The following is an 11,083-nucleotide window of genomic DNA, read 5'->3' as shown; positions in this document are numbered from 1 at the left end:
TTTATTGGTGTAGCTATGGTAGTAGTTACTAGTTAGTATGAAAAGCTTTCGTGAAGCAGTGGGAAATTTTTACGTAGGGGTTGAGTAGAATTCATGTTCTTTGATTCTTCCTACCGGTGAGAAAAATGGGCATATGTATTCTGTCTTTGGATATACTCTAAGGTGACACAAGACCTTACACGCTCTCACTCACACATTTTTTCTCTCTCTAAAACTACAAGTCTTTCTCTAAGCTAAAGCTGAAGTGTGGTGATCACTATAGTGTGGTGAAACGTCGATCCCTTTAAGAATCGAGGTTTCCTCATCATCACTCAACCCTTTTTATTTTCATCTTTGATTTTATTTTATTAAATAAGTTTTGATGTATATAGTTGAGCTTTACATGTATAGCAAAATTTACATGCAGTAGAAGATAAAAAATGAGAGATTATATTAACAAGTTGATTCTCTTTCACAATTACCATTTTGTTCAAGCACACGCAAACGACGTACATTACAGTAATCACCACCACCCTCTCTCAAACCAAAATTCAGTCGTATTTTAAAACTAGTATAGCAGTACACAAAATTAATTAAACGTAAACTTAAGATTCAAGTTAGCTTACTTTAATTATACTACTATTAAGTTCTTGAAAAGAAAATCTTTATCCTATTTTCAAAGGTTGGTAGCGAGAACAAAATAGATATATAGATCCTCAAAATCTCTCTTTTTCTGTCCTAATATTGTTTTTTTAGGTTTGATATGTGTTTGGGTAGTAGTATATCATGAAGTACTCAATCATATAGAGAAAAAGGAGAAAAAAATAAAGTGTAGAAGAATTCAATTCCTTTCCAGACCTTAAGAAAATCTTTGTCGAGTGAAAACATATGCTTTAAGGAAGAACTGAAACTTTTTTTTCTTTTATTTTTGTATTCTGGGGCTTACTAGATCTTCTTTCTGTCCCTTCTTCAATTAAGAATATTTAGCTTATTTTGAAGAACTATACTACTGTTTGTAAGTAAGGGAAGGGTTTGGTGGGTTTGCTGTGGGTGATGGGAATAATTTCTATTAACAAAGAAAAATGACATGGTGCAACAGCTGCGAGGATGATGACGATGAACGAGTAGGGGGTGATCAAAGATCTCCACCTTCGAATAATCCCGTTGCAGAAGTTGCCGAGAATTCCAAAGAAATAAATCAAACCAATATTTGTAAAACTTGCCCTTCTTGTGGTTATCAAATTCAGAGCCAAGAAAAGGTATTTAATCTTATATATTGCATCCAAATGAAAACATAACTGTTTGATAGGTACGGGGTTACAACTATGGTTTTGAAATATTAATCATTTCATATCTGTATGTAGGCTGGAATTCATGACTTACCAGGACTACCAGCTGGAGTTAAGTTTGATCCGACAGATAGTGAACTTCTAGAGCATTTAGAAGGAAAAGTGAGGTCTGATGCTCAAGATCATCAAATTCATCACCCACTCATTGATGAATTCATCCCTACACTTGAAGGAGAGAATGGAATTTGTTATACTCACCCTGAGAAGCTACCAGGTAAGACTAGATGAGATATGTTTAAATATATTATTCATCCCAAAAACTCAATGCACTGAAAGTAATCACAGCTTAAGCAACGAAAATTACATGCATGAGAATGTGCATACTATATATATATATAACAGTTTTCTTTTTTTTCACTCTACCTCCCTCAGGAGTAAACAAAGATGGTTTGATCCGGCACTTCTTTCATCGACCTTCAAAGGCGTATACAACAGGAACTAGGAAAAGAAGGAAGGTTCACACGGAAGATGAAGATGGTGGAGAAACACGTTGGCATAAAACTGGAAAAACTAGGCCAGTTTTTGTTGGTGGGAAGCTAAAAGGTTACAAGAAAATACTTGTTCTCTATACTAACTATGGTAAGAAGAGAAAGCCTGAGAAAACTAACTGGGTGATGCATCAATACCATCTAGGTAATAATGAAGAAGAAAAAGATGGAGAATTAGTTGTTTCAAAAGTTTTCTTCCAGACACAACCTAGGCAATGTAATTCGTCATCAGCTGCCAAGGACTCATTATTATCACTTCCCGCTAAACCCAGGGTTCAAAATCATGGGTATGATAATAACTCGACTACTGTTTTATATAAGGAATCTAATGCCGAATACTATAACCCTAGCACTCGTATGATTTCATACGGTGAAGCTGGCACTGAAAATCGAGGAGGCCCATCTCATCATCAGATGATTCCTAATTTTGTTCTTCATCAAGCTGGTGGGTCTTCCTTTCTTACCTAAACCTCGTGGTTCAGTTTTAACCAAGGGTGTAAAGCATTCTTTGCTGGAGTATTATTTGCACGCAATTACAGAGGAGATGACTGTTGTTGTGAGTAACACTCGATGGAAATAAGTTAAGAAAAGTCATACGTCAGTGGATAAAGAGAAGGAAGCCTGAGAATAAGTGTTCAAATACAAGTGAGCTTTGGCTTAGGCAATTAAGGATGTGCTCAGAGGCTCCTCCTGGTTATGGCTTAGGTTTAGTGAACATCAACTCTTACAAAATTCATGACATTTTAGTACTATATTGCTGGACGATCCGTGTAATTTGGTTTGTATGCATAACTGTACAAAGAATGATTCATCATGTGACATGTATTTTGCTGGAATTTACTATGAAACATATAGTTGGTTCTTTAATTACATTCAAAATAAAGATCTAATTTTAATGTATCCTTCTCTATATATTTTCAACGACTGCAATTTGTGGCGAACTTGCCCACAGTAAGAAAGAAAGTAGTAAGAAACTCATCACAGAGTCGGATCAGTGAAAGACCAAATTTCTACATTTTTGGTATTTTTCAAACACATACACTACTTGTCTGCATAACAACCTATACAGAAAAAACCTAGATCAATCAACAACATTTGTACAATACTCAGAATCAAAATCAAACTCCTCGCTTTATAAGTTTGTTGATGGTAAAGATACACACACTCAATGGCCAAAGGACGAATTCTGTACACACAGAAAGAAAGCTGGACAGAGAGAGAATGAAATAGGGGACTACATTCCAAGGACACGTTTCTCGTATAGATTGAGAACATCTTTCTTAGTGGCACTCTTCAGCTGAAGCAAATCAGCACCAAAACCATGTTTTGTGATCTCTTGTCTGAGTTTTACCACAGTAAACTTTGTATAGTCTAGCAATCCCTGACTTTGGTTGGCCTCTTCAACAGTATTGATATCTGAACCACCACCTTCCATCACCTGTATGTTTTTGAAAGGGCTACTTGTGGCTGTGCTCTTTGATCTTTTTCTCTCTCTAACTATATTCTCATCAATATCCATATCCTGAACAGATTCCCATTCATAATCGTCGGGCCTTGAACGTTTTTGCCGGGAAGCAGTCCTCAATTTACTGTCCTGTGCAGTTTCAATCAGCCGAGCAGAAGTGAAATCCTGCTGGAGTAAATCCAGCTTGCTTTGAGTAGATTGAAGCTGCAATGATAGGGTTTCAGCCCTTCGATTGGCCTCTGCTCGGGATGCTCTCTCGGCCTTGAGAAGATTCTCAAGGACTTGCACAGTGTTCACCCTTTGTTCATTATTAGATTTTAATAACGAATCGATCTCTTGTTCTCTCTCTTCGACCCTGGCTTCCAGTTGACCGACTTTCGCAACAGCATCCATTTCTGATTCACGGATAAATTGTATTTCCCTCAAAAGGTCAGCTTTCTGTCTCTTCAAACCTTCAAGTCGCCTTTCTTGCCTCTCAATATGGGCTACCCTTTCCATTGCCAATCGCTGAACCTCATTTTTCTCCCTTAGAGCGATTACTGCAGTTTTGCATTCTGTATCAGCTAGCTCGGTAGCTCTTTTGGCATCCTTTTCAGCGACTCTGCACCTTTCTTGTGCTTCCTCAAACCTTTTGAGCTCAGGTAGGTATTTTTGCTCCAGGTATATCTTTTCTTGTTCCAACACCCTGGCATTTCTTTCAAATGATTGAGCAGCAACCTTGGCAGATTCTAATTTCTCTCTCAACTCTTTGATTTCTAGCTTTTGAGGGGAAAGCTCCATTTCATAGCTCTTCAGTTTTGATTCTGCAGCCTGCAGATAGATGAAAAAGAATGCTCAACGGGGAGAAAACTCCAACTAGGAATAGCAGCTAGTTGTGACGGTTAATCAAATCTTAACGTGGAACAGATTAGTCTGAAAAATTAGAAAATTCGTATTGAAGGCTTTGTTTGAAAATATTACTTTTTGTGAAGACGATCTTAAGTGAGAGGATATTACCCTCCACATCAGCACCCACCATGGGCCATATTGATCATATTGTAACATTTTTGAGAAGGTCTGACTGAATACTAAATGCCTATGTACAGTATCCATACTTACGGTAAATCAAGCGCCATGCATACAAGTTTTTTTAACCAAATACATACAAAAACAAAGTTCTTATACAAAAGAAACATACAAAATTTTGTACACAACAGCAGCATTTTCAGGTTTGAAGAAACTCACCTGCAACTCTAAACTTGCAGTTGTCAAACGCTTTTCTGCATACTCAAGTTTTGCTGCCTTATCCATGATTTCCTCATCCTGAGATTCGGTAATGAGAGAAATAACTAAATAGCACATCCAAGGCCTTTCATATGAATGTAAAAAAATAAATGTATATATATAAACAGAGAGCTAGTCACCTTTGCTGACAAACTGGCAGTGAATTTTGCTCTAACAACATCTTCTTTTAGTCTTACGTGGGTGTTTACACGTTCCTGTGCGGTTGCTGCCTTGTCCAAAGCTGCTTTGGTTTCCTGACTAGTGAAATCAAACTTCCTTTTCCACTCCATAGCTTCCTCCTCAGCAGAATGAATTTGCTCGCGAGCAGCAGCTAGCCTAGCTTCAGCAGAACTAATTCTGGAAAGAAGGGCTGAAATCTCAGCATTGACCTGGTCTACTTCTGCTTTCTTCTTCGAAGTTACTTGTTCGTACTTTCGTTTCCATTCGAAGGAATCCCTCTTCGCAGATTCCACAGCTTTCAGCAAGCTCGAATATCTTTCCTCTAATGTGCTGCACTGACTCTGCAAATTAGTTATGCTTCTTGTATAATCTTCTGTAAGCTTCTTCTTATCATTGATTGCATCCTCAAAACGCTGCAGATACTCGGATTTGTTCTTCTCACTTGCTTCAATTTGCTTGTTAAGCAACCCCATTTTGTCTTCAATAGAGCGGCACCTTAAAGAGAGTGCAGCCTTGTCTGATCTAGCTTGATCTAGTTGCTTCTTCGCCAGGTCAGATACTAAACCCTCCAAGCTGGGAATTCTTATGGTATAAGATAAACACAACAACATAATAAATCTGTAAATGAGAAAATAGAATATTACAAACCTCTGCTGTAAGAAGGTGGCAAGCTTCTGCCACTTTGCTGGACCATGAGCTGACGTTTCATACTCAGATAACATACCATCAAGAACCTGCATGGAATGTCAGAGATGTCATGTGAACAAAGATCCTGATATTAAATTGGTAGGAGCGAGGAATATTTATTTTCATAACTAGCTGAAATTTCTTCTCAAATGGATATTAGAAATTTCCTGAGCTTATCTACTGAAAGAAAGATACATATAATACATGTAAAAACAAAGAACGGCAAATAAATAGGAAGCTACAGTACTGTTTACCTTTACGACATGATCTATTTTAACATCGGAATCGTGACAAGTAGCTCTCAATCTCTTTTCCATGCCTTGTATGAGTCTTGTGCATCTCAAGTCTGCCTCCAAGAAAACATTCCTTCTATGATCCTGCAGAACAAAACAAAAAGGCACATAGGTGTACTTCTTCAGGGAACAAAGTCTGATCTGCCTCGAATTACTCAGCCAACTGACACCAAGTCAAAGAAACAATTACTAAAAAAATGCAAGCCCTATCTTACACAACAGTCAAATATGCCTTATTCCTTCCGAACCGCAAATAAGGATTAATAAGGATTAAATGCATCACCTCAAATGCCTTTCTGAAGAAAGTCCGAAGAAGATTTTCATACTTCTGTCTTGTAAGGCCAGACCCCACGGCGATTGCATTAAAAGAAACTAGTGATTTCTGAACTGCTTCTTCATGTGCTTCTCCCAAGGAAACCTAGAACATGATGCTAATTAAGACCACGAGAGGGTAACTATTACTTGCAAACAGTACTATGGTAACATACTCACTCACCTCCTCGGCAGGCCTTGATCGGTCAAAGGAAGACATATAGACTTCAGCAGCTGAATCATATGCCCTCCGACATTCTGCTTCTTCAACATTCTGCAGCATAATAGTTAATCAACCACTCAACTGAACAGAATGATACTAATAATAAAAGACTCAACCTTGAAGAAGGGAGGATGGGTGCAGGTCCTTTGTAACAATGACACGGGTATGACTACTGGTGTTTCAGACCGGTATGAGGTGTCTGACACGGCGACTTAAAAATACAATATACTGAGACACAAGAGTTGGGGGTTGGCCTAATGTATATGTACATTCTTTTTTCAAATGGTTGAGATTCATATTGAATATAAAGGCAGGCATCTTTCTTGTTCACTTTGTGGTTCCAATTTTTTAAGAAGACCTTATTGAATTTAAATGTTTACCGGATAACAAAGCTGTTGTAATGCCTACATGCATCCAACAGAAGTACAAGTGTCAATACTTGTCGATTCAGCAACAAATTGAATAACAAGGTGCCGTTGACACACCAAATTAACAACTAAAATGAGTACTGAAAGTCCAAATAACAAAACCCTAAACTTTTTCCTTAGTTTTACTTTCAATCAAGGTAAACATGTCTGGTATACAAATTCACAAATCGTAATCTTTCTAAACTATGCTTAGCTAAACATGTGTTCCATCTAATGCATACCTTAGAATAAAATTATTACCAATACGAGTACAGAAGAAAAACTCGATATTCAAGGCAACACCTTACTCATACAAGGTGTCACTAGCATCAATGAGCCCAAGAATATCAAGCTACAGAGCCAAAACTAGCTCAAAAGTTAATCATTTATTTAATCTAGTGCGCTAACTAACCTGCCATGAAGATGCTATTGTAGGCACAGCACCATCATTAAGGGCTTGCAGAAATGATTGTGTGATACCAGCAAGAATGGGGCCTGTCATTGTGGCAGATCCTATTTGCTTTGGCCTTGTTCTCTCAAAAATAAAATTTGTAAACGATTCCAAACCGGATATAAATTCTGGCCGTAATTTATCCATCTGCATAGTAAAACGTATAGACCAAATGAGCTTATGATTCCACAACATTTAACTGGCAACAAGCTATATACAAATACTAAGGTTCTCACAGATATCTGATCAAGTCGCTGGAGCTCCATTTCATCGTTCAAAGGCCGCACGAGGGTGAAGCACTCACGATCTGGAAAAAGTGCCCGGATGGACTCCCGAATCTAATGAATATTTCAATATCAAAATAGTTAAGCACATCACTAGGTCAAACTAATGAATCTAACATTTGAAATTCAAAATTTCGACACCAAGCATAAAAGACCATAGACAGACCAAAAACTAACCAAGATATGATCCACGAATAGATAATACATTTTACGTAATTACATATATTAGTTAGCGAACAGCAATAAGTAGAAGAGGAATGTGCAGGCACACGGACACCCACCAGAGCAAGTACACCTATATCGCTATTTAAAGATCAACTTGTAAAAACTATTTAGGTGCATTCTCTTACAATACCTCATTTTTGGAAGATATACCTTCTCCACCACCTTGCACCGGACTTAAAGCAAGCTCTAGGTAATCACGAGGTGTTATCTTTCGATTATCCTCTTCCAATTCTAAATAGAAGTCCTGTAAAGGATCTATCAGTAAGTAATGAGTTGCTAAAGTGATAACATTTTTCCTCCCTATCTCAAAGTCACCCAACAAAACAAGTTAGAAAAATGTCAAACAAGCTCACCCTCAAAAGCCAAACAAATGTTGGAGAGAACTGCCCAAGCTCGGATGCTGTACTCATTCCTCCAGAGGCCCTAATGCGGATATGCTTAGTCATTTCAGTGACAAGAGATAGATGATCTAGTGCAGCCTCGTCTATACCACCCATCTGGTTAAAGAAGACAGAAAAAGACATATGAAGCAGGGGTTCTACATACAACAGAAACAAGTAACCTTACAGTTTGTGTACAAGTTCATTGTGTAACAAGAATGCAGCTGACAAGTTAACAGCAAAAATATATCTAAAAGTAAAAGAAGTTCCAAACAATAACCCAGTATGAGTTTCGGACCTGGTTGTAGATAAACATGCTTGATAAGAGGACAGCCAAGGAAAATATTTGTGTGCTATATGTTCCCTGCCACGAAAGAGATACAGGAAACTAATCAGATACCGTTAATAAGAAGTGCATGCAAAACCGAAGTAAGACAAATTACATAACCAAACTGGAACCAGAAAATCTCACATTCAAATGAAAATTGGTGCAAAATGAGGGTAATTTGAAACAGAAACTTATTTTCAAATATACAAAAAATCAGTACTTCAATAAGTGCACGAAGTATGCTATCTTTCATGCTTATCTTACTTGATGTAGGGCATATATGTAAGCCTGTAATTACTACGCTTCATTAGCTTGTATAAGATATATACAGTAACGTTTTTCGGAAAATTAACTTGACAGATAGATCTTAAAAGAAAGTTTCCAATGTACTAGTGCAGTACCAATAATGTTTTACGGGAAAAAAGGCTAAAATCATTCTGGACACATGCTAAATAAGAACATTTAGGAAGTACCAAAACTTAACAGAATTTAGTCCTATGAGAAAAGATTGTAACCATTTGATCATATGCGTCAATTCCTTCGCTATCCAACAGTATAAGACTGTATTCAGTTCCATCAAGGGCAGTCCTCTTTATTGGTGCACTCCACATCCAAAGCCCTTTAGTGCAGGGTCGGTGGGTAGATGCAACTTGGAATCCACTACTCCTCCCAAGAAGCTACAGTAGATTACGGAAAGCAAGCTAAATGATAAAGATAGAGAAATGAAAATTCAATATAAAAAAAATAAATTTCCATAATTTTTTTAACATTATTTAGCATGGTATCACAGTCATAGGGGCAATCCTGAGTGGGAACCTTGAATACAGACTACTACAAATGCAACCAACTCACAAAACTACACAGAGAGAACCATTTTCATTCAAATAGGCAGGTTAGAGAATCGCGAAGGTTAAATACAAGAATGCATTATCACGATAACCATCTGAAACCCATTTCTATTCTCACCTTACCCATCTCATTCATCTAGCTATTCTAATTTCAAGATTTAGCCAAAATCTCTGGGACTCAGTTCTTGATTCAAGAAATTTAGGCAGTGTGATCGACATTAAAAATTCCGCCCATTTCGCTTTGAACATTAATACTTTTAACTAAAATTGTGGGGAAAAAACAACAATACAGAAACCCTAGAAATGAAATGAAAAAGGGCTTCATTATTTAAAGTTTAAGGAGGTGATGAGTAAAGGAAAAACCTGATTCAGAATGAAGCTTTTTCCTTGACGAGCACGACCACAAACAGAGACAACACCAATAGGCACTTTAACGAGTTGAAGAGTAGTAAGAGCTTGTTGGTCGATTTGAAACTTTCCATTTTCATCACAATACACAAGACGAACCGGTCTTGCAGCACCCATACCAGAGACAAAAGCAGTGGAGGATGAATTTTGATTGTGTAATTGATGATGATGAGATGATGAAGAAATTTCTATGTCTCTTCCATGGTTATTGCTATTAGAGTTAGAGTTTCCTCCTCTACTGAAGAGTTTCACCATCAGCGAAAGACAATGAAATTATGAAATTTGACTGTAGTTTAGAGAGAAAGTAGAGTGAAAATTGAGAACGGGGAGAGGGAAAGCTAGAAACCTAAAGCACAGTGTGGAAGCAATAGTGCTTTTGGAAAAGGCAAAGAAAATGCTTTTTTTATTTGTGAAAATACGGAAATATTCTGGGTCAAAGAGCTATTTTGGGTAATAATAAGGGTATTTTTGCTAATTCTGTAAACCAAGACAAGATTCTGCCTTTATCATCACGACAGCTTCGCGTGGTCTGTGAGTCAAATATGCGACTCACTGCTAGGGACTCTTACACTCCTACACTTTACTATACATTTATCCAACCTATTGTTAGAAAAAAGCGAAAACTAGGGTTTCACGAGAGGAGCTCCGATTTTTTCTCCTTCCCTTTCTTTCTTTGCGTTCTTAATTTCCTTTTGATTTTGCGCTTCAATGGCGCAAAATCAAAAGGAAATCAAGGCAATAATTCGTCTGTTTTAGACAATCAACATGAAAATCAACCTAGAAGGATTTGGAATCAATCTCGAACAAGAAGCATCTATGTTCCAAGGAACAACGCTGCAAATCCTAATGTTGTGAACCCTAATTCGCCCGAGTTTGGGAAACAGCTCGAAGATGGCAATACTAACGCGTTTAGGAATCCGCATGAAGTAGGCAACCAAGGCGCGCATAAAGAAGGCTCTTATGCGGCTATATTAAAGAAGAGAACACATGTTTTTATCAAGGATTGATGCTGAAACGCTCTCTCATCCTCCAATTCGTTCTACAACAAACAATGATGTTTTGATTAAAATTCCGCGGGAGACTCATGCTAGAATTAAGGTTGTGTGGAGGTTTAGTTTGGTTGGGCGTTTGATTTTTTTCAAAAACCTAAAATTCGAGGATGTTAAAAAAGAACTATTGAATCAAGGGAAGTTATCAGGTTCGGTTCAATTTATTCCATGGAAGAAGGGATATTTTGTTATTAAGCTAGACAATGAAGATGATCGAAAACGAGTAAGCTATGATGGCCCGTGGAAGATTAAATCTGAAACTGGGTTCCAACAGCTTAAAATTCATCCATGGACGCCTATGTTTGATCCAGGGAAGGATAAGATTACTAGAGCTGCAGTTTGGGTTCGTTTCACGGCTTTGCCAATGGAGTTTGGGGATGAAAAGACGATTTTTCGAATGGCAAGAGGGCTTGGAAAGCCGGTTTCTGTTGATCCAAGAACTCTGCATCATGAATATGGTTACC

General features: G+C 37.6%; 2 protein-coding genes across 3 annotated transcripts; one reads left to right on the top strand and one right to left on the bottom strand.

Moving 5' to 3' along the window:
* Window positions 1-699: 699 nt before the first annotated feature.
* On the top strand, window positions 700-2,683 carry LOC113308007 (NAC domain-containing protein 73-like). The gene is made up of 3 exons (XM_026556482.1): window positions 700-1,238; window positions 1,344-1,542; window positions 1,701-2,683. The coding sequence occupies exons 1-3, from the start codon at window positions 1,062-1,064 to the stop codon at window positions 2,282-2,284; spliced, it is 960 nt and encodes a 319-aa protein (XP_026412267.1). The 5' UTR covers window positions 700-1,061; the 3' UTR covers window positions 2,285-2,683.
* Window positions 2,672-9,949, bottom strand: LOC113307996 (guanylate-binding protein 1-like). 2 transcript variants are annotated; one of them, XM_026556464.1, is made up of 14 exons: window positions 9,526-9,949; window positions 8,830-8,991; window positions 8,285-8,350; window positions 7,960-8,103; window positions 7,737-7,850; window positions 7,334-7,435; window positions 7,059-7,244; window positions 6,201-6,290; window positions 5,988-6,122; window positions 5,666-5,788; window positions 5,373-5,458; window positions 4,685-5,297; window positions 4,506-4,583; window positions 2,672-4,091 (listed from the first exon to the last, which is right to left on the bottom strand). In XM_026556464.1, the coding sequence occupies exons 1-14, from the start codon at window positions 9,823-9,825 to the stop codon at window positions 3,051-3,053; spliced, it is 3,240 nt and encodes a 1,079-aa protein (XP_026412249.1). In that variant the 5' UTR covers window positions 9,826-9,949; the 3' UTR covers window positions 2,672-3,050. The 2 variants fall into 2 exon arrangements, with proteins under 2 accessions (XP_026412249.1, XP_026412258.1); XM_026556473.1 differs by lacking the exon at window positions 8,830-8,991.
* Between the last annotated feature and the right edge of the window lie 1,134 nt (window positions 9,950-11,083).

The sequence above is a fragment of the Papaver somniferum genome, chromosome 1 (genome assembly GCF_003573695.1).
Source record: "Papaver somniferum cultivar HN1 chromosome 1, ASM357369v1, whole genome shotgun sequence".
Lineage (NCBI taxonomy): Eukaryota > Viridiplantae > Streptophyta > Magnoliopsida > Ranunculales > Papaveraceae > Papaver > Papaver somniferum.
Note: the sequence above shows the minus strand (reverse complement) of the source record. Positions and strands in the feature narration are given on the sequence as shown.